This window comes from Notolabrus celidotus, chromosome 20, assembly GCF_009762535.1.
Source record: "Notolabrus celidotus isolate fNotCel1 chromosome 20, fNotCel1.pri, whole genome shotgun sequence".
Lineage (NCBI taxonomy): Eukaryota > Metazoa > Chordata > Actinopteri > Labriformes > Labridae > Notolabrus > Notolabrus celidotus.
The window spans coordinates 20,166,263-20,191,248 of record NC_048291.1 but is presented as its reverse complement, the minus strand read 5'-3'; the positions used below and the strand labels follow the sequence as shown (position 1 = coordinate 20,191,248).

The 24,986-nt window shown below is 39.2% G+C and overlaps 1 protein-coding gene across 7 annotated transcripts in view; it reads right to left on the bottom strand.

Moving 5' to 3' along the window:
• Window positions 1–24,986, bottom strand: part of LOC117832181 (thyroid hormone receptor alpha) — a 146,626-nt gene that overhangs the window by 42,234 nt on the left and 79,406 nt on the right. For all 7 annotated transcript variants that reach the window (XM_034711190.1, XM_034711192.1, XM_034711189.1 and 4 more), the window contains one exon: window positions 8,376–8,603. In XM_034711190.1, the coding sequence (XP_034567081.1) occupies window positions 8,376–8,431 (56 nt within the window). In that variant the 5' untranslated portion in view covers window positions 8,432–8,603. The remainder of the gene's footprint in view (window positions 1–8,375; window positions 8,604–24,986) is intronic.

Genomic DNA, 24,986 nt, shown 5'->3' with positions numbered 1-24,986 from the left:
TCAAGCCAGTGAATGCAGTGCTGGTTGTGAATGAAGGATCTGAGGGCCAGGGACAAGATTTTTGGTGCAGGAAGCATGAGTGCAAGGACAATAAGAGCAAAGGCCAAAAAAAAATGTGTGTAGTGACTTTTTAAAGCTCAATTGGTTACAGGGTACAACTGCTCTCATGTGATCGACTCCCACGCTTAAATTAAATGACATTCTGGCATTACCATTAGCTGAGTAGAGATCCTGCTTGGAGCCATGACATTGTTATGTCACACTCTGACTCGGAGCCAGGAGTTAGCTTGGACTTAGCTGTAAGGTGCTTGGCTTCTTTTTGCAAACCTGAGGCCACTACTAATGACTAGTGGTGTGAAGAGAAAGCCCCAAGTTATAGCGTAGGTTTGCACAAACCATGAAGCAGGAAACAGTCAGTGCGCTGATTAATTCCCTTACCTGATTTTTTTTGGCCAAGATCACGGTAAACTATTTGCTCTTAGACTACATGTTTGCACCAGACTTGCACTGTATTATATCTAATTGGGTCTGTGGACTACATCAGCTGCTACTAGCATGGCTTAACTGAATCTGTGACCTAACTCTTAATATTGGGGGTGCCTTGTTGGAGCTGTGTCCATGTTATGAAGAAGAAGACAGGGGAGTATCATACAACACGACAGTGGTTGTTGGAAAGTCAAAGTTTCGCACTGCTGAAAAACTAACCCAGCAGCAAGTTGTTGATTCTAAGAGTCCTGCAGTAGGGTTTGTCTTGTTTATTGGAAGTCAATGTCAGATGCCAGAGGGACAACAGTTAGCAGTGTAGTGGTTGTGATAGAGGGCCGAGCAGAGACGCACACAGCAGGCAGGAAGAAGCGCAACTTCAACAGCAAGTGAGCGAAAACCTTGCACCTTCCTGCATGTTTGTGTGGTGTTGTTGGAATGTTCACAAGTTTTTGATTTCCCCCTTATGTCAATTGACCACCACCATGCTCTCTCTCTCTCTCTCTCTCCTCTCTCCTCTCTCTCTCCTCTCCTCTCTCTCTCTCCCTCTCTCATCTCTCTCCTCTCTCTCTCTCCTCTCTCATCTCTCTCTCTCTCTCTCTCTCTCTCCTCTCTCATCTCTCTCTCTCTCTCTCTCTCTCTCTCTTGCTCAAGGAATCAAATATAAAAATAGAAGAGAATTATCATTTTAAGCATGTGGTGATTGAAAAGTTGCAAAGCACATGTAATGTGCTGTTACCTTGAATACAATTATGAATACTCCTAGTTTTAAAACTGTCCTTATATAACATATATCAGGCCTCTCCTGTATTTATATCTTATAGATAAGTTGAAAATGAGAGATGCAATGAGATGCAGCTGACAGTTATCCACTCAAATATGCACATAATGGTTGATAGATAATTGGTGGATAGATTGCATTTGGTTCAGCCTATTTTAAACATGCAGTTTCACAACAGACTGGTTTATGTCATAGAGCCAAAGATTGCTGAAATGTGATTGGTCTATTCTACTAAAACAGGGCAGTTACAGTAAGAAATAATCTAATGTAAATTTAAAGCAATGCTTCCTATAGGTAAAACAATAAGACATATTCTGTGATGTTTAATGTTATGCAGATGATAACCTGTTTTACGCAGATGATAACCTGTTTTGTTTTTTACTGATTAACTTACATTTCCATTCCCCTTCGAGTAGCTTAATGCATGAAACAATTGTGGCATTCTGAAGCTTTTGCAGAGTTACACAACCAAGTCTGCTATAAAATTGTTTAAAAATGCTTGCTTTACGCTTTTGTAAGCATAAGGAAACATTAAACATACGCCTTAGATTAGTAATCCCTCCATAGCCTTCTTATATGCCAGACTGTCGAAAAGGGGTCAAAGGGCCATGGGAATTAAAACAAGACCTGTTTGTGACTGCGTGTGCTGTCTCAGCGAACAACTTAATGTAAAACTTCAGGGGGGTTACTGGAGGACAAGGCCTCGCTAAGAAAGAAAGAATGGTTCTTTTGAAGGGGTTTGAGGAGGGATAAAGCATAACTATTCATTTTTACCTACAGAGCCTTGCTGTTCCTAGTGTGTTCGTCAGATTCTTGAGACACAAAAAATAGACATCTATCAGCAGATCAAAGAAAATAATAAAAAGAAATTGAATATTTTGGCATTCCCAAATATCTATCTTCCAGGAATCGGCGCTTACTTAATAATATATTAATCCTTTGCTTGCATTTGTGGCCAATTAAGTGAATCTTTATTTGGGGCTTTGTGATCCATGTCGGCAGTCATTAGCTCATGGAAAATGAAAGAAAGCAGGCTATGTCGGTTATGTTAGACTGGCTTTATGAAAGAGGGATTGTGTTGAGAACATAACGAGGCAATCAGCCCTATAATCCTGTTATGACTTTTTACAACTAATTCCACAGCTCAACTGTTTGCTTTCTAGTTTGCTACGTTAAGTGACGATGGTTATTTAATAAATTTACTTATTCATTGGCACAAGTCACCATTCACCTGCTGGCTTTTGAGGTGGTGTCCACGAAATAACATGGGTTTCATTGAAATCGTCAGACATCATAAGAATGACTTGGAGGGAGGGGTACAGACAGGATTTATCTTACATGGGAAGGAGCAGCTCCAAACTTGGATGTAGTCTCAGATACTTTATTTGAGGTGCTATGAAGCCCAAAAAATGGTGGTAGACATTTTGGAAAAGTTAACTTCAACTAACTTTGAGCTAATCTACAAACTGGCAAAGAGGTGGAGTTGGTACAACAAGCCGGCCACTTGAGAAAACAGTTATATCACACCCACCTGTAAGTCTAATGACCCACGCTACTTACTGTGTCTGATTATGCATAACTTTTAGGCTCAATATAACCAAAACCTCTGTGCTATAAACAATTTATCCTTCGGTACTTTTGTTGGAAATTAAGAAATAGGAATACACACAAACATTTGTGTTGCTTTTTTTTTACCAGGCTGCTTGTATTGTCATTTAAACATTGGCTCTAAGAGGGTTCTTTGTCTTTTTAAGCCAGTCTCAAGAGGACACTTGAGGAACTGCAGTTCTTGCACTTCTGCATTATTATATTTATCAACACTGGATGTTTCCACCAAGCAGTTTTCTTATACTGCTAAATGTTAGTCTTAATTTTTGCAGCTCTGAGTTAAGATCTGGAGCCCTCCATGGATTTGAATCTCTAAACTTATATCAAAACATCTATCTACCTGAAATCCAACATTTTGCCCTCTGACCTCTATTTTGGCCCACTATAGCCAACTTTAACCTATTAGCCAGCCCTTGATCTTAAAACCCTGGATCTTACTTAATAATAACTTATTTAAAAACCTTATTTTAGACTCTCAAACCGAACCGGGAATCTTTTACTGCCAATTTCATCCGTCAATGTATACCAGCGTTTTCGTCCTCTCTCTCCGAATTTCGTCCTGAATTGTCAGAGTTTTATCAGATTAAGTCCTAAGTACAGATGAAGTTGTTACATAAGGTGGCTTTAATATTCATGTGAACGCCAATAATGATAGCTTCAGCATCCCAATTATCTCGTTACGGGACTTAATTGGATTCTCTCAGAGTCTCAAAAAACCCTTTCACTGTTTCAACCTCACCTCTAGCTTTGTTCTGGCACATGGCATTTAATTGGCTATGTACAGTCCATTTAAATTAGTTGTAATTAAACCCCTGCTAAAAGGCCTGCTCTGAGTGTGGCTCATTAGCCAATTAAAGACCTTAAGTAAACCTTTCCTTCCTTTTCGAAAATCCTAGAGATAGCAGTCACCAACAGTTGTGTGTCGTGCCAAATGCTAGCTTTGAGGTTTCAGTGAGGGTTTAAAATGCACCAGACGGAACTGCTGATAGTTAGAAATTGCCTTTTTTTTTGCTGTGCCATGCATGTAAAAACCCTTACGTGGCAAATTTTTTTTAAAATAAAATAAAATACAATCCACCTGTCATGAGAGTTTTTTGCGTTAATGTCATCTTAAACTCCTTTTTAGTTGTACAACAATCTCGTGTAAGTAAGTCGGAGCATGGTAAATGGAAACTGTAACATACTACATCTTAGATCTAAATTTGGACAATCAGCATTCCCCATATATGCTGTCAACTGTCGAACATTTAACCAAGTAGAATAAATTCATCCTAGACTCAGAAATCTTACACAACAAAGGTTGAGTGTCGCAAAGGCTGTACTTATTTTTACCTATTGTATTTTAGATGTATAAATTAAACTTGTGTATGGATTGTATGTAGTATATTATGATTTATGATTGTATTGTATCTTAATATCTGTAATTACATGTGCTCCCGTATAAATAAAATAAAGTCAATTCATTTAAAGTCAGATAAACAAATCTATTTGTTGACTCCAAGAGTGAAACAGCAGAGTAATGTACCGGTGTGACCGGTCTACATGGCAGCAATGCTGACCCATAGTCTATTGTTCCAAGCCTTTCAAGTACTGGCAACTAATGGAGGCCACACATGGGTCCACTAACAGGCAATCAGATGAAGTGTGCTGCTACCTTAAATGCTACTACGGAGTCTTCCAAGCTGGAACAGTGTTGAAACATGAAGGACCAAATTTATCACACTGTAAAACTGTTCATGTGAAATGTTAAAGACCTTCACAAGGATCCGGAAGGCTCTTAGAATTATTTGATTTAGAAAAGATGCACCAAATATGAAGCTACACCACCAGTTCCCTTTCTTTTCTTACCAGTTAAATTAAAAAATTCAAGGAAATCATCTCTTCAAATCTTTAAGTCTTCACACTTCACACAGTTATGACACAGACACCTACACAAAGTGCTATTTCTGTATTCTCCACTCCAGGGAATGTGAAGTTTTACATCACATCTGTGTGTGTGTGTGTGTGTGTGTGTGTGTGTTCATATGTGCGTGCGTGTGTGTGTGCGTGTGCATGTGTGTGTTTGTGTGTGTATGAAAGCTCCATGACTCAGACATCATAAAGGGGAGGGGTCAACACATGAGGCAGCACTTGCAAGAGCACGTGTATGCCCAATGACACAGACATAACACACAAAGATACAGACACACCAACGCACAGACACAGGCAAACACACACAGACACACACACATGCACATGCGCACAACACAAAGCGACAATCCCTGTTGTTGCCACATATTGCTGCGTCCTGATCTGTCCTTTGCTTTCTGTTGGCTCCAGCTGCCTCAGTGCTCCTAATCCAGCTCTCTCCACTCCACTAATCCAGACACACACACACACACACCTACACACACACACACTCACACACTAACACATGCACACACACACACACCACACACAGAGCTGTAAATTGCAAGTGTGAAGACAGATATCCTGCATCTCTATATGTAACAACAAGAAACTCCCTCGCCCCATGTTGATACACTCACATGCTTCAGGCAACCGCCCAAACCAGTGAGGCTGAGGCTTACTTAATTACCTCCCCAGTATCTGCCACTACACCATCGTGCTAGTTTTCTTTCACACTATATCGACACAAGAATAGCTAAGGGTGGCCTCTGACAAAATCCAAGAGTTTGGCTAGATGGATGTGGCAGCTGAGAGGTCAGCAGGTCAGCAGAGTTTATAGATTGCCATCTTGGCCCTTAGCTTTCAAGGGGGAAAATGAATTCAGCACACAAGAAGAAAATACTGACATATGTAATTCAGCTATACATATATCGCCTTTCAGGCTGATAGAAAAGCAACCTTTAGCTTTCCAGTAAAAACACAAAAAATCTTTGAAATAAGACATTTCCCAAGGAATTGTTTAAAAAGACCCTCATGATATAAGCACACAATATGTCTACAATGAAAAGTTACAATACTATGTTATTTGATGTGAAGATTTAGTCCATTAGTGAGTAAAAGTAGAACCCCAAATTTGTATGATAGATTTCATATCACTCATATTAACTTATATTCCACAAAAAACTTAATGATAAACATCATTCATCTAAAAAAAATTATCTTTTCAACCATGCTGCAATTTGAACTGTGTTTGAAATAACGAGCATTTATTGTCTATTTTTTTTTTTAAATTAGATGATTAGTTATGTTGAAACACTGACTGTATGGATGTATTTAGACCATTGCAACTTGATAAATACAATTATGTATATTAAAAAAATTAAATATCAAGCATAAAAAACCAAAATACATTTTTTGGGCTTAAAAATGTAAAATTGTAACTGACATAGAAAGTCAAAAAATTGCTCTGTTGCAGGTAGCACAAGACAATAGAGGCACAATTTAAAATTGCTTTTTAATTTTCTCATTAATCAATCAAAAATCATTGGCCACACCTTTAGAAAAGCGAGTGTCTGGTTGCTTTTCTTCTATATTCAATACCTGGCTTACTAATCACACGCTGTGTTGAGTACTGGATTCTGATTGTTCAAAACCCTCATGACAAGGGTATTTCATTCTGAATAGCAAAAGCGATGCCATGAACAAACTGATACCACACACATCATATCGGATCAATCTGTGTGAAGGAGTCCGACACATTTACAAAGTTATTATTTCCACACTTCCTGTTGACAATGTGGCAAAAACTTTAGTTTTGGATATCATATGGAAAATTCATATGGTGAACATGGAGAATGTATTTAATATTATACTGACTTTATTTGGAGAGCATAAACTTTTGCTTGGTTAATGGCTGACCATTCACCAGCAGAGAAAAGAAGACAAGAGGTGGAAAACAACGCAGAAACTAGCGAGGGAATCTTTGTTTAAAACACACTTCTTTGCATTAGCTTTTAATACCTGTTGTCCAAGACATCCCAACATTTTATTTTGCTTTTATTATTGAGGCTGTTTTGGTGTGTTATCGATTGTTTTTTAATATCTATCTTTTTCAATTAATATTTGCATTGATTGATATTGTGTCTAAGCTTGTACAACACTTAGGTCAATAGCAGTTGTTTTAAAATGTGCTATATAGAGTCCTCTAGCCCTGAATAGGTTCTCATTTCCAATGCTGTGCTTTTCTTGTCGTTTGTTTGTCTCTTTTTAAATGATTGCTTGTTTGGTCTCACATTGTGTTTTTTTATGTATTGTACAGCACTTTGGTCAGCTTCTGCTGTGTTTTAAATGTGCTTTATAAATAATTTTGACTTGACTTTGACTATATAATAAATACAATAAAAAACTTTGGCTTTTTGAATAGAATAGAATAGCCTTCTATCTAAGCTTATTTCTTATTTTTGGAAATTGTATAGAAATATATATATTCACACTTTTTATTTATTATTATTTACATAAATGAATAAATCGATTTTTCTTTAACATATTTTATTTTATTTATTATTGGGCTAATAATAAAATACTGTTAACAATGGCTCTTTGGATAATAGTATTGATATTAAATGAATTTAAAAGAAATAAGTCCTACAAGTGCTACTAAGAGAAAAGGGATGATGAGTAAAAACGTCAACAGTGTGGCACTTAGCTTGGTTTCTGTGGTCATCAGCTCTGGCACAAACATTGATGGCAGGGCAACATGTACCGTATGTGTGTAACTGCACGTGCTGGGATTAGGAGAGCACACAGAAAGCAGCACCATGGATTGATCTGTGTGTATGGTTACTACTTGCAAAAGTGCTCTAAATACACTGTGTTCCTCTCTGCTGTCAATCCCTCCACCCTGCCTGACAACATCCGCTCTGTATCTCTTTTTAATCATGTGTTCATGCTCCATTCTGCATGTCAATGAAGAATCAATCCAATGACAGATGTATCTGTCATCCTTTTATGAATCTCTTCTCTCTATTACGTCAAAAATGTGTACACATTGAATGATGAGCTTTATTTCTGTTTGTGAGGACTCAGATGATTTGAGGTTGTGTTGCTGCACCTCGGCATCTGCGCACACTTTCATCCATCCATCAATGCGGCCATCTACGCCTGCAGCTATTCTTTCTCCTGTCAAATCCACCGTTAATCTCTGCTTTCCTTTCATGTTTACATCAAAGAATGAAACACACACACGCACGCACGCACACGCACGCACGCACACGCACGCGCACGCACGCACGCGCACGCACGCACACGCACGCACGCACGCACGCAACACCACCACCACCCACACACACACACACACACACACACCACACACACACACACCACACACACACACACACACCACACACACACGCAGATGTACAATCCATCACAATTTGGTTAACAAACACACACACCACACACACACACACACACGCAGATGTACAAACCATCACAATTTGGTTAACAAACACACACACACACACACACACACACACACACACACACACACACACCACACACACACACACACACCACAACACCACACCCACACACACACACATTCATCCTGTCTCACCCTTTCTCATCGCCCTCTGATGAGTTGCTATCCTGCTTGTTGGACATTGGCTCCATGATGCCTCAGTCTTGTCCAGCAGCCAATCACAGGACAACGAGGCGGCCCTAGATCTTGCCAGCTGCTCAGCATTCGCAGATGGCCCCTTCAATAGACAGCCATCTGAGGATCTGGCAAGTTATTGGCTGGGAAGAGCACGGTGGGCGGGACATCAGTGGAAGCAAAAGAAAGCTGGAGAGACAGGGAGAGGAGACACGGTTAGAAGCAGAGGAGTAGGTACAGTGAAATGCCACATTAAATACAAAAAAAATCCATCATACAGCTTCAAACGTCATTTGGTGTGTTACTTCACATGTGACAAAGAAATTACTATAATTCTTAACATTTTCTACTTTAAATTGTGGGGCTTTGCATCTCAAAACATATTTAAATTAATTCTGTTTAATTATTTTTTCCATCATTTGAAACTGAAATTATAAGAAATGTCAGCTGAAGAAAGGCTGCAAATATGTTGATTCCTAATATCAGGTTAGTAACTAGAATAAATAATAAATCCTCTGTTAAATGTTGGACCAAAGTGCCTCCTTCCAAAGGTGACATATAAAATGTTCTTTTGTTGACCTTTTATCGAAAAGGAAAAGGGAAACAGGAAAAAGGAAACAAAACGTCTCATCATGGGGCTCTGAAGTGGGCTGTAAATAACCATCAAATGTGTTGAAATACACATATATTAATGTATATGAATCCCAAATGATCTGTATTTTTCCAAGAATGACCGTGCGGAATCTGCCGATGCAGCAAGGAACAACTACATTTGATAGATTTTGTTTCTAGTAGGGCTGGGTATCACCAGGTCCCTCGCGATACAATACTATCACGATATTTTGCCCATGATAACGATACTATCACGATACAGCGATTCTGCGATAATCGATCTATTGCAGGAAATATCATCCACGGTACATCACATATCTATGTCACTGAACAAATTCAGAATTTATTGACTGCACTGAATCCATTTCACAGGAATTACAAAACATTGTCAATCAATTTCACATGAACCACATCCAAGTAAAACAAAGTATCTACAGCACATTTGGTCTAACATCCGGCCCGCTGGCCGCCTATTTGTGGCCCCCGAACTGTTATTCCTTCACTATATGTTTTGGTCGGGTCAGCACGTGTATACAGCGACTTGTCTCTATGCCAACGATACGTAGACAGCATGTTACTGGGTCACTTAGAGTTCACTGCTGCTAGAGCAATTTTTAACTTTCACTTTCGTTTTCTCTGCTGTTTGCCTATCCTCTGCCTTGTACCATTTTATTTTTCTTCTGTTTATTTCCTTTCAAAGAGTACTCTACCGCAGCACCCACTCGTATTCATGTTAAGCGCCATCATGTGGAGGCTTGCAGTAGTGACTCTGTAAATCAAAATTGTAGGAGGCTTTTGTGAGAGAATCTGTTTAGAACGGCTGTATGTTTATGTTTAAATATCGATATTTGGCGCCAGTGTATCGATAACGTATGGCAAGATGAAATCTCACAATATATATCTTAGTATCGATATTTTGGCACACCCCTAGTTTCTAAAGGGGTATTCTGAAGCCCAGCGATGGTGGTCGCCATTTTGGAATCACTGACTCCAACTCACTTTCAATAAGTCTAGTAACTAGCAAAGAGGTGGAGCTGTGATGAACCTTAAAGCCTCTTTCCAAACAGGTGCAACACCTCCATCTGTCAGGCAACTTGCCTGTTGTACAATTGTATGCTTATCTCTTAGACTTAGACTAAATATATAAAAACAAAAGAGTTATAAAAAAAACTATAAATAATTGTATAATTATTAATTACATTTTTAATTAACATTTTTAATTATATAATTATCATATTATGTATAAGTCATAATAGGAAACATTTTAAAATCAATTTGAAAAATGTGGTGTTTTTTTTTTTTTTTTACCAGGCTACCAATATTTTATAATTTCTGCTGTAAAAGCAGCCATTATAACATGAAGCTTAATGGGTCTCTTTGGCTTTTGGAGCCAGGCCTCTAGTGGACACTTGAGGAACTGTAGTTTTTTTTTTACTTTTGTGTGGCTTCACTTTTAACACCAGAGGTGCTGACATGGTTATAACTAATCACTGCATATATTTCTCCTTTATTGATGATTGAGATACATTATGAACAGGCCACTAAACATTTTATTCAAGGTCCAATGGCCTTACCTACATTTGGATGATTTCTTCAGTATAGACTCAAGAAGTGTTTTCAGCAGACAAAGATTGCTCTGGATGTCACAGGAAACAAATTATCTTCAAGTTAAAGGCATACTCAGCCACAGATCACACCCTTGACCTAATGATTCTTTATTTCCTAATCACATTATTGATAGAGACTTCACTGAAGTAATAAAGGCTCAGGTTGTGTTCCCTGTTAACAACCACAATCCTGCATCTATTAGAGGAAACAGGTCTGCAGCCAAAGCTAATTTACCATAAAGCTACTACAAGTCCTCTGAAAGGAATTTAGGCTAAATTGCTCTCTACAAATTTTCATGGGTGTTTTTTCAGCCGTTTATTCCATCTTTTGTTTTGAACTTTCAGCCACAGTTACAGCAGATCCAGCAGAGTAATAGCAAAAGCACAGTACAGCTTTTCTTTAAGAGGGTTGTGGTTTGACACGGGTAAAGGTTTGTTGTTTTAGAGAACGTGTTCATGCTTTCGTTTTGCAGCTTAAAGGTTATCTGCAGATATAATTCAATATTCTCTAAGCACACAGGGGAACCATAAACTGAAACAAGGTTATAGGTAATCTCTCAAAAAATAGGAAAACAAGGTTTAGTTTTCAGAGGCAGACGTTCTTTCTTGCTGCCACAAAGATCTTTTGCTGTAAGATTTAAAGGTAAAGAATGCCAAGATTGTTTCAAATGATTTATGCATCTAGCTAGCTGTGTGGAGGTGTGGGTTGAGTAGGTTATGACATGCAATAAAGAGTCGTGGCCCGCAGCCTCTACGCATGAGGCGCACACTTAAACTGCTCAGCCAATCGGTGCCCCTGCAATGATGTGTTTTCCTGCACACAATCAGATCTCTGCAAGATGAGTTGTAAAACATTTTCGGTCAATGGTGTTTCTTTTTACCCTGTTTTAAAACAAGTAAAACACAGACAAGGATCAATACGTGCAAATTGTGAACAAAATATGGTGGATGATATCTCAGGGACGGATCCATATTGCTGAAAATAAGCAAATTACTTAGAAATATTGAGATAACCACTATTTAGGCCAAAAGTAAATATCACTAGTGCTGCCACCTAGTGGAGTGTTCTGTCCTAATAGGGACAGGAGTTGGAACAAGTTGGGATGGGCATTTCAAGCAAAAAATACTACTCAATCATTGGCATCTATTCAGCAATTATTAGTAATGAAGCCCCCCACCATAAAAACCCAATGGGCTAATTCATGTTAATTAAAACAGGTATTTCAATATTTTCCTCCTTGTTCTAAATATATTTGGAATTAAATAAGAATCTAGAAGCAGTAAGCATTCTTCTCCTTCTGTTTGTCGACACAGTTAGCAAACTGCTTTAAGATCATGTCCCATCCCTAAAAATTAGCAATAGCTATAGTCTGTATTTGCGACGCATCAGATACAGCAGTTTTCCTATATCATTTGGATTGTCCCTATCAAATAAACTACATACATGAATGCAAACGGAGTTCAGATGTTCATCAAGAGGCAACCAGTAAAAAATGAAACCAAAGCTGCAGTTCCTTGATTGTCCACTTGAGGCTGGCCCCAAAAGCCAAGGAAACCTCTTTTAGATCACCATTTTAAAAAGCCTGTTTTTTATTCTTGTAGCCTCTTTCTTTATTCAACTTTGGGCGGGGGGACATTTTTTTTGCATATTTGTAAAGATAACATAAAGGCTAAGAGTTGTACATACATTTGCATAATTGGGGGCGAGACTGAGTGGACTAACAGGTGGGCATGTTTTAAACTGTTTGCGGGGATTCTCCACTACTTAGTCTGGTTTTAGGTTGACCCAAAGTTAGATCGGAGTCAGTATGGCGACCTCCATTGGGTTTCAGAACGCCTCTTCAGAGACCAACAGATGATGTCACAGAGACTTCATCCATGCTTAATAGAGTCTATGGAGTTCACACTGTACTAAAAAAGCAAGAAGGGTTGTCCTTCCAGTTTGTCAGTTGGTAAAATCCATAGCTTACTGTTACAGCAGTCGACATGGAGAATTTCTGAGCTGAAATGATAATAACAGCTTAAAACAAAGCTGCTCTCTTAACAAATTCCTTTATCAAAGATACTTTATACAATCATAATCTGAAAACCAATGCTTGTGCATAGGTTGTGGTATATGTTAAGAAGAGTCTTCATTTGGGTACATATCAGAAAACATACACAACAACACCCCTTAGTATCTGTGACAGGCCTAAACCACCTGATATCACATGCTGGCAGATATTAGCAGTGATGACTGAGAAGCCTTATAATGACTAAGTTGTGGCTGCCTGGATTAAAAATAAAAGTCATGAATCATAATTAATGGTGTCATGCTTCTACAAACCGGAGGCTGAAGGGTGGATTATCCTTGCCTGCATCATGGACGGTTGCCAGAGATTAAAATATTAATTTGCTATTCATAATTTGGGTCAACAGTCCTGATCCTTCTGGAGAGCTGCTGTATGTTACTATATGATTGGATGTTAAACCTCATTGTAGCTTTTACTGCAGTGAAACTTAACCTAAAACTTAATATGGCACTTCATCAAGAGTGTAACCACAGACTCATCTCACCTCCTGCAACACCACAGGTATGTGCACATTAGCATGCGAGGTGCAGAGAGAGCCAGATGATGGCACCAGAGTCACCATAACACCGGTGGTCTGGATATACATGGTGACCTGAGCTGACCTGGTTTCCTGCACAGAGCCGGGTTGTTCTCAAATCATGCAGTGTGACCAGAAAAGTGGAACACAGTGTTTATGCACAGTGGCTGTTTACCTCATTTATACACTTTTCTTGATATAGACCAAAAGATCATTGAGTGCATTTGCACTTCAACAACAATTCTGCTACATCACATTAAAGATCTGTGATATAAATAATACCATTTAACCTGAATAGGGCAGGCTGTGACTGACTAGATGTCATGTAACTTGGTAGACAATAGTTGATTACATGTTTTGGACTTTGTACTGCTTGTGTTTACAAAGCTAAAAATCCATTTACATCTAAGTTGGCTTTTTGGACAACTTGTTCTTCTTTTATCCATAAAGATATTTAAAATCTAGGACTTTTGATGCATATCACAGTCAAACTGATGACAAATGATATGCTTCAAACATTTTAAGGTGATATTTAAGGGCTGTTACTAACAGTTGTTTCCATTAAGGTGAATTTCAAGATTATTTTTACTGCTATTTGTTATTTTGAATTGAACAATAACTTACGTACATTGTATTCTAATGCTCTACAGCTAAATCCTTAGATTTTAAACGCCATAAAACAGTTCTGAATATTAAGCATAAACAACAAAGCTCTTTGACATTTGATGTGATGCATTACAAAGCTGCAGATGACATAAAATTGAATGACTCTTTGTTTTATCTTTAAGTCTTGTATGTGTTTTCATAGATCCAGGATGGCATGAGTTTCTGTGGCAGTAGTGTGAGCTACAGAGCCAACAATGGGGATCGGTAGTTCATTATTATGAGACTTGTTCATATAGAAGAAAATGCCACATTGTGTATAAAAACGAAAAAGATTTCTGTCACTTTAAATCAGATAATAAAGTTTAGCCTCTCACTGAACCCAATGAAAATGAGAATAAGTGAACAGCTGAGCTCCACTTCTGCTGATGTGTCCGTAGATGGCATCAGAGGTGCGAGAGATCAGAGAGGCCAAGCACCACCAATCCAGCGAGTGAAGGATCTGATAGCGAGATTTGATTGGCCGTGTGTAACCATTGTTGTATTTAAGTTGAAGTGGTTCAAGGAGCTTGGATTATTATAACTAGAGAAACTTCTGATGGAATAAGTGTAGCAGACTTTACCACTTTAGCAGAGCAGAACAATACAAAGTATAAATAACTGGGAATTTGTTATGGGAAATCTCAAATTTGAGATAAAACACAAAAACTGCTGTTCCTAATGCAAGTTCTAAAGAATATTTAGAAGTAGTGTTGTTATTTCTAACAGGGTGGTAAAACACAGGCTGAAACACAATATGAACTTTTTCCTTTAATTAGACTGTTCTTAGCGCTGCACACCACATGTTAGATTCACACACATTCACACACTTTGATTCAAGGCTGCTATACTAAGTGCCCATCAGCACTAACTAATCCCATTCACATGCATTTACACTCTGCTGCTTTTGCCACCAGGATAAATTAAGGGTTCAGAGTCTACACTCTGCCATGTAGGCTGTGGGAGTTGGGGATTGAAATGCCAACCTTCCAAGTAAGAGATGACCCCCCTACCAGTAGCCACAGCCAACCCCTTAAAGAGAAGAGCCAGGGAAGCTCCTGAATGCGGCGGTTCAGTCTGGGATGCAAAGGGCTCAATTCTGTGAAGTGGAAATAATTAGGTGTGGGACAAAGGTCATAACTAGGTACAGACTGAAAAGTAGAAATTAAGCATCTGGAAAAATATGCTACTTGGTAGTGAATGCAAATATTCTGAAAGGTTTTGTAACAAAGTGTAAAGTGAAAGTTCAGGTTGTAATAATGCAACTTTTTTATCTTCTTCTTGTGCTTTAAAATCATGCTCAAGAGTAGGACTTTTGGTGTCATATCACACCTGATTCCATTATTAACTCACGGCTAGCTATGATGTTATCTTCTGTGTCCGTCTAAAGATTAGCTAGACAGATATCTTCATCTGCAAGTATGATTTTCATTTTACACTACCAGAAAATCATCAATATTTTACCTTTACATCTTTTTGTCTCTATAGTATCAAAGTAGGAATGGCGTAGTATCAACGTGCAGCCATATCGTCTGTTGCATGCACAAATTAGGCTGACTTTTTCAAAATGAGCTAGTGTTAAAAATGTATGCTTCAAATAGAGATCTGGGGGATCTACCCTGTCTATCTAAATGCACCTTAATGCATTCATAATCATATTACTGCAGTCCATTAACTTAAAATCTTCATGTGCCTTTAAAGATACAAACCTCATATTATTTTAAAGTAGGATGTATGTAAAATCAGGTCCAGTCATAGTTGTCTCTGCATGCATGAATTCTTCTAACTTTTTCAAATTAGCAAGTATGTTAAAAATATATGCTTCAAATATAGGCCTGAGGGATCTATCCTGTTCATCTAAATGTACCTTAATGCACTTATATCACATTACAGAACTTCACTAACTTTACTTAATTTTACTTCTCTAGCTGGTTACTGTGGACCTGCCTGACTCCAAATGCTACAACTATTAATATAACTCTTACTTTTTTTTACCCTTTAAGGTTACTTCTTGGGGCATTTTTGCCTTTGTGTGTGGAGTAGAGAGTGGGTGAAGACATGTGGCCAGGAAGTCGAACCAGCAACCGCTGCAAACAAGGGCCAGGGGTTGCTCTGTACATGGGGCGCATACATGTCATTTTTTGTCTCTATCCATGTCTCTTTCTGCAAGTCGCAGTAGACTGCTGTTCACACAAGTCTGGTCTTGCTCGAGGTTTTTGCCTTTTTGTATAGGAAGTTTGTCCTCTCCACTTTCCTTGCTAAATATTGCCAAGTGTTTTCTCACAGTAGATTAATGCAACACAAAGCACAATCTAGAACTGCTATTTTATAAATTTCTTGAGATACCATTTGTTATGAAGCGTGTGCTGAACACATAAAGCTTAATTCTACGATAAATCTCCCTGTTAGATAATTAGCTGACAGAAAGCTAATCACTCGACTATGATTCATAGAGGGTGCTGGACTGCCAAATCATGATAGAGCTCCCCAGAGTGAATAATTTCATTGACTTATAGAAGAATTTAACTTTGGAACGTGCACTAGACTCTAAACAAACTGCTGTCTGCCAATCAGGGTGGAAGCCAGGGGACGGCCAGGGGTTGCTGTGGCCATCCCAACTATTTTCAACTATCTACTTTGCATCCAAATGTGGCTAATTTTGATACTTTAAATGAGGACTTTGGACAAACATTCACATCTTCTTCAAGAATTAAGTCCAGCAGATGTTAGCATTTCTACTCTGTTAAGTTTCCTTTAGAAAGTTAAAAGAAAATTTTTGGATTCTTTTATATCATAAGTTAAAGTAGATGTGATAAGAGGAGATGACCCTCCTAGGTTTGGGAATGGGGCTGGGCAATAAAACTATAACGATAATTATCGTAATATTATTATTCTCAATATAAAAATGACAAATGTAAGATAAAACGCTGATATTTTACCCTGTAATTACACCCCCCAACCACTGGAAAGGGAGGGGACGATAATGTGTCTTAAAGGCTAATTCCCACCCAATATTAAACAGATGAAGATATCGGGATGGAACAGCCAATCATATCGCAGGGTAAGAGGTAGGCAGGTTTGGAGCGGAATGTCAACACAGCTGAACGAACGACAGTGACACTGAAGAAACGCAAACACCTACCAGCTCAAAGCAGAGTGAAAACATGCTCGACAAGAAGGTCACTAAACTTCATTAGTTGAGATATTTTGGCTATTAACTAGACTACTAAATCCCAGATACAAGCTAACAAACTGTCTGGTTTCTTCAACTTTCACTCATCTGCCTTTAAAATTATAGGAAATAATTATTTGATATTTATCATGAAATGTATTAATATCGACCGATACGAAAAAATTGATTGTGATAACATCTTTTTCAATATCGCTCAGCACTAGTTTGGGATAAACCCCTAAAGTCCACCACGCGTTGCCACCCCAACAAGTCTGTGCCTCAGTTTGGCCACCCCAGTGAAAATAATCTTGCTCCGCCCCAGCTGCCAATACAAAATTGCTACATGCCGATGAGATTTGAAAAGGTGTTGTGAATGAAATAGCTACCTGCTCTCTTTTAGAAATGTAACAGTGCATTCACTGTTTATTGAGTGAGATATGATCAGTGAGGTAGGCTTATTTGTACTTTTGAGTTGATATTATGTTACACTTCCTGTTGCGACAGGGTGATGTTGAGAACAGCTGGCCTGTGTAAGTGTTGGGGAGTGTTAAATTCAAACCACACAATGACTCACTCTAGTAAATAGAACTTTGTGCTGTGGCTTCATACTGATGAATTATTTGGCATCAGGAGATTAATGGAAACAAAATCTAACATCACAAAGTTCTGAAAAGAAGGGAAAAAAACAAGATGTCCTGGAATAAAAATAAATATATAAATAACTTTCCAGAGGCAAGTGATGTTGAGAAACTTAACCCCCCCACACACACCAACACACAAACTAACATGGTGTAAACATCATATTGGGCCATGGGTCAGCGATGGCACACAGATCAATGTTCTGTGCATCAACGACAGACAGATCAGTAAGTTCACTCTGCTGTGTACACACTGTACCCTTCTGTGTGGAAACAGGACTTTGCGGTATAGAGATCCTACACAGTTACAAAACACAGAAACACATGCACATGCACACGCACACACAAACACACACGCAAACATTTGAAGTCTTCTCAATCACACACACACACACTTAGACACCTGGGCCCTTATTCTAAGTCTAACACACACAGACACTATCAGTGTGAGGCACAACACATACACACAATGATGCAAGCACACACACACGCACGCACGCACACACCCCTCTAGTCCGTCTCTGAGCAGGGAGGGCTTGGCTGGCGTCCAAGCTGATTAGATGGAGAGAAGAAGCAGCACAGCACGATCAAAGATGACCGTCTCTTTACCTCCCTCCCTCCCTCCCTCCCTCGCTCTGCAGCTCTTTCTCTCTGTTTCCTCCAAATCACCTCCCTCCCTCTCCTTCTTTCTCTACTTTCTCACACTGCATCACTCACCTTCTCTCTGCTATCACTCTGGCCAAATCAGCTAAAAAATCAATCAGCACACACAAGAAGAAGAAGGTGTAGCAGCACAGAAGGTAAAACACTGGTTCTGTTTCTCATTTGGAGCTATCCAGAGTCAGCATTCTCTCTTTGGCTGCAAAGTGCATGTTTTTGGTCCTTATGAAAGTCTTTGCCAAAATAATACCAGTAAAGGTATCAGCCTCAGATAACACCATATATCCAGTATTGGAAAGTATGTCTATGAACCCCCTACAAAAACAACATCACATTAAAAGCAGAGAGAGGAATCCCCTCAAGGATTTGATCGGAAAATATGTTTTCAAAATTACCACCAAACTTGTCATAAACAACAAAAGTGAAGTTCCCTCAAGAACAACGTAGCTGCTTTTCCTGAAATAAAACTCTGCTCCAGGGTCTGCAGCTATCAGAGAGCTTGCATTGTAGCAGCTGTCATTTAGATGCCTGACGGTTCACTGGGTGCATGTTTAACATAGGTGGCCTCGGATGATCTATGAAATCACTGGAGCTGCAGGAGTACAGTACACAGGCTGTTCTGCATGTGAGCTGCAGGTGTCACGCAGAGCCTGCTTACTGGAGCTGAAGTTTGACCGGTCAGACGTCTGAGTGGGGCTGCAGGCTGGTGGACTTAGCCGGCAAATCCTGGGTAAAAAGATTAGGATGTTCTGAGCTAACATGATTTCAAAAGAGCAAATGAGTTAATTAGTGTTGTGAGTCCATCCCTGACCTAGGTCATACGGTACATGGAAGTACCTGATGGTGTTTGCTGCACGATTGGGTTTGGCATTCTTATGTTAAAAGTCAAATGTGGATCAATACAAGAGTCATAACAGCTAACATCTCTGTGAGGCAGCATGGTGTGGCTTTGCCCCAAATTGTGCATTCCTGATGCTCATGATGACAGTTTTCCCATTTGAGGTACCATGTTCACCATCTTAGTTTCTAAGCAGGCTAATGTTAGCTAATTGGAACTTAAAACAATGATTAAGACTAAGATTAAGATGACTTTTTTGGAGGTTTTTGGCATACATGACAATTTTCCTATTTGAGGAACCATTTTCACCATGATCATCTTCTTGTTGGCTGTGGCTCAGCTGTGGCTCAGTTGGTAGAGTTGGTCGTCTATCAATCGGAAGGTTGGCGGTTCGATCCAGCTGACACGCCAAATTGCTCCAGCTGTTGTTCAGCTGTGTGTGAATGTGTACGAATGAGATTAGCTAACACTGATGGTCCCTCACTAAATAGCCTCTACCATCTGTGAGTGAATGAGTATGAATGGGTGAATGCGACAAGTAGAGTAAAAAGCGCTTAGAGTAGCCCGACAGACTAGAAAAGCGCTATATAAGTACAAGTCCATTTACCATTTATCTTCATTTCTAAGAGTGCTGATGTTAGCTAATTAGCACTTAACATGATGATTAAGACTAAGATTATTTTTGGGAGGTTTTTGGCATAGACTGTACATCATGACAGAGGATAGTTTCTCAAAAGTGAAGCCTAAATATTAAGATCATCGGGTGCAGCAGGTAAGCAGAAGATGGATTATTTAAGACAAAGAATTTTTCACTTTTTTTTATATTGCTGATTTAGTTGGGTTTTTTTTTGGCCCTGACTTAATGTAGTATCTACTTGCTAGAGTTACCTGAAAAAAAATCAGCCTTCAATACAGCATCAGTATCTTTGTCGGGCAACTGGTACCATCATTTATTGTCCCCCAAAAAGGCAACTGGTGTTAAGTATTTTTACGTGACTAAACCAAACAACAATAATGCAGCGCTAGCTAAGAATGTATTCTTAGTAGGGCTAGCAAAATGTCAGCAATAAGTGGTTTTCCCTCACAGCTGTTGGAGGGGATGGTTACCACCAATACTAAAATGTTATTGGAACTCCACTGAACTCCAGCGGCAACAATTACTACTATCCGTCTCATCACTATCCTCTCTCTCTCTCTCTCTCTCTCTCTCGCTCTCTCTCTCTCTCTCTCTCTCTCTCTCTCGCTCTCGCTCTCTCCTAATCTCCTCTATCCCTCTTTCCAACCCTAACTTGGTCGTCAAACATGAGTCTGGTTCTGCTCGAGGTTTCTGCCTGTTAAAAATAAGTTTTTCCTTGCTGCTGTAACTAGCTAAATGGTGGCAAGTGCTCTACTCATGGTAGATTAAGACCCTGTCTTGATGTTGGGTTAATAATATAACAGAGTACAGTCTAGACCTGCTCTGATTGTACAAGCGTGTTGAGATAACATTTGTTGTGATTTGGCGCTATACAGTAAAGATTGATTGATTGATTGATTGATTGATTGATTGATTGATTGATTGATTGATTGATTGATTGAAACATCTCTAATACTGGTTGCAAATACTGTCACTCCCATACTGTATCGATATGATGGTACAAGAATGTTCCATTAGCCACCAGAAATGTGGCTCTGATCAATGTAAGAGGTAATATATAGTTGGCTGGTGATTATGTGAAATAGAATCCCAACAGGATGAGAAAGGACCCCAACAACTTCCTGTTCAACTGATTCTGATGGAAAATAACATTAACCAAACTGCTAACAGGTAGAGGTAAAATCACAAACAGTAGACTATTCTCCTCGGATTGGTTTGTTATGTATGAGATGTATGATCAGGCTGTCCCTATAACATTGCCTTTGCTATTCAAAGTCATGTCAAAGGGTTTTGACCAATCAGAATTAAGCATTTAACACAACAGCATGACTAGTAGGGAAGCTGGGAAATAATGTGAGCTGATGTCGCCCTGCATTTAAGGCATGGGAACTAGGCTGCAACTCTCTGCTAACACATTCAGTGTAATAACTTTTAAAACTAAGTATGCTAATGCTGATTCTAATGCTGTGTTTTCGGCTTGTTCTGCTGCTACATATTACAAAAGAAATTTGATTGGTTCAGGCATTACAGGTTAAATAAGATTTCAGATTAAGCTCTTTCAGGAGGGAGTTGATGAATACCAAAAGTAAGTGTGGAAGTATAATAAAGCACTTGAATAAAACGAAGTGCTAGACCGTACAGATAAAGTGCTTGAAGGTCATTATGGAATCGTCTATTCCTCCCTCTGCTCCTCACCTGATGGAATTACCACAGGCACTCTGACATTTGGATTGAATACAAAAGTTCCTTCTTCTGCCCAGCTTCTCCCTGCATTTGGTGAAACAGTTAGACTACATTTACTTATTCATATTTCAAACTGACACCCAAATGGAAAAAGGAGGAAACTTCATTCCATAACCGCCCTCCTCACCCTATTTCTGCCTCTGCTCTCCCCTTCCTCAATCTCTCTCTGTTTTATTTTCGCCCTCGTTCTTTCCAATCCCCGTTTCACTCAGTGCCAGATGGATAGTGTCCTCCTCCGTTCTTCCCTCCTTCCACTTTCATTCTTTTATTTACAACAATCATCTGCTCTGTGTGTTGGTTGTTTTCCCTGCTCTCATTCACGATGTGAGGCTGCTGTTTCTCTGCCAGTGACTGTAATTACAGACTGCTGAGTGTGTGCATGAGGGAGTGTTTGTGTGTGTGTGTGAGAGTCAATGCATGTGCGCATTCGTGACTGCATTTCATGTTGAGAGTGCATACATAAGTGCATTCTTGGGACTTTGTCTTGTCTGCCTGCATATAGCTGTGTATTCAGTAATGAGTTATCATGCATGCATTTACCTGTTATTTGCATGAGTGTGAGCACATACTCACTGTGAGTGCTGTCTGAAGCTCTCCATTTTTGAAGAGCCAAGTGCTGAATGCCAAGGTCAAAAACTGAAGGTCACAGACAAAAACTGAAAGTGTGATGTTGACCTGTCACCCTCTGTCAGTGGATTTAGTGCTGAGTGTGTCTTTGTGCGGACACTTAACACTTACAAGTCACACAGGCTAATATACGCACACACGAGCCGTCAAGCTCATCTTTATCTTAGCGGCAGCGATGGGCAAGGGTGGAATCAGTTCACCCTGATTTTGGGTCTTGTTCATCCAAACATCTGTATAGGGAAAAGTTTTCAGACAGCCAATCAGTGTTTAGCAGCTATTTTAGATTTAGTCTTAGTCTTTAGACGAAAATGCTAGTTAGTTTAGTCATATTTTAGTCTTTTCAGCACTTAATAGTTTTAGTCTAGTTTTAGTCGATGAAAACTAAAACCATTTTAGTCTAGTGTTAGTCACATTTTAGTATTTGATTTTTGTCAAAACATTTCCTCTCTTTAGAATAATTAATTTAGTCGATCAGATATTGGTATCAGGGTTGTACCAAGTGTTACAATCATCAACATTTCACTCTTTAACAATTTTGATTGTGTAATATCTTAAGTGAAATCATCAATTTTCGTTAACAAAATTAACACTGCACCCAATTGAGATTGCCAGGGTGTTGGTATGGTTCCATCTCGTGACTGAGTGTGCAGCCTACAGCCCCATTTAGTTCAATGCCAGCCCACCTCCTGTAGTTGGAAATTGCACTCTTTGCTCAGGATCACTGCTCTGATGCTAACTACAAGCTAGCTAAACAAACAGCACTTCCGCTAAATATAGCATTACCAAGCTACTTATGCCAGGTAGGAAAATCAAAAGTCATCCTGTGAGTTCCCAGAGTGCTGTTATTAGCGGTGTATCGGCTCAAAGTAACAGAGAGGTAGACCCTGTCTCTAGGTGTCGGATTACACACATGCAGCGCACTGAAAAGACGGTAAAAGCAAACACAGGGTCTCACTTTGTTTGAAAAGACAATCATACACTGAAATGCTTACTAATTCTTACTAGTTCCTCATTTTTAACAAATTCATGTTTGAATAATTTAAAATTTGGGTGAGTTTAGGGTTTCTCGGACATGAGTTCGAGCTGTGGCTTGATGAAATTTGATTCCTTGACCTCTTCTCAGCTAGAGTTCCTTCTACCTTTTGAGAATATTTGCTTTATTGAAAGAAAATGCTGCTTCACTACTCCCAAATTAACCTGCTTCAAGATATTCTTTATGAAGTATTTTAAGTTAAAGATAATTCATGATAAATTAGTGCTAAAAAATACACCAGAGTTTAGGAAACAAAGCTTTTGACCATCAAGATCATAACTCTGTCCTAGTTGTTGGTTAACTTGGCCTACTTTATCCAGGGAGATCACTGTGTCCTCTCGCCCCCTCTTGGCTGAAGTGGTGAGTGAAGGCTGACCTCTACCATGACGGGTACACTTGCTTTACAGACAAGTGGCGCCATTCACTGTTGTCAACAAATATTGGCATTTAATTCCTAAACCCTGAATATAAGTCCACTCAACTTTTTTCCTGACGTATTTCCAGGGAATGAGCCTGTCTGTTCAGGTCAATACAGGGGTGTTATCATGAGAATGACAAACTTACAAAGAAGTATGTTGTATGTCTGTGTGTGCAGATAGTGAGTTGAGACTCAGAGGGGTATAGTTATTTACACAAATTGCAGCCATCAGGCCACCATGAGTCACATACTCTGCAGGTGCTGCTGCTGCAACAAACATTGTGTGGGTTTTATAAGTGGGAAAAATCAGTGGGTCCCACTAACCCATGATAACAATAACTAACCTGATGTTTGTAAAACTTGAGTCACTGCTCTTACATGAATATGGACATGTAGTAATGCTGACATAGAAAGCTTTGTGTTCAGAAAAAGACAGAGAAAAATGAAGGTGAACATAATAATGATGTTATATACAATATTATAGAAACTAGTTCAGACGCACCAAAGCAACAAGAAAGCAAAGACAGACCTTCTGAAATTTAAACTCGAGAGCTTTCTTTCCTCTCTGTCTCCACATCCCTACAGTCTCTCATCCTCCACCTCTCCCTCTTTGTTTCCTGCCTCCTCTCTCCCTCTCTAATGACCGGCCTGTTTTCAGCCTGCCAAGAATGTAAGTCTGCCATGGCTGACCTTCCTTTCGCCTCTCCTCTCTGTTTATGTGGATGTGTTAGAATGACGGCTCTCCCCCTCATCTTTCTGCCCTCGGTCACTCTTATTCATTCAGCAGAAGCTGCAGCTGCATAATTGACCCTGCTGCTGGAAACATGTAGGGACAATCAAAATCTGATATCCTCTTGTTGCCCAAGCACAAATAAAAACGTGGCTGACTGTGGAATTATGATAATAACTAACTCAGCTGCATTGCTGTGGTGCATTGTCTTTGTTTTGTCCTCTTACAGTTCATTTACTGGTTGTACAACAAAATTTGAAACTGGACTGAATATATTGTCCAGGTCTGATGTGTAACTCATTCACAGCAACAGTACAAACACAGATGATGATTCAACTCAATGCAACATAAAAATTCTTGCCAGGTGTAAAAAACCTCATCAGACTCACATCGATTCCTGTTAAAGTATATTGTATTAATATAATATGATGTCCAGAGGGAATCTTCAGTATAATTAAATGTCATTGTATAATCTAGTCCACAAGCTTCACTGTGTCTCCCTCATTTCAGAAATCAAATCTACTGCACATATAAGATTTTCTCTATGATGTGCACCGTAAATACTCAGTGTAGCTGCCATAAAGCTGTACAGGAGGTGTATCATAAAACTGTAAAATAATTGTAAT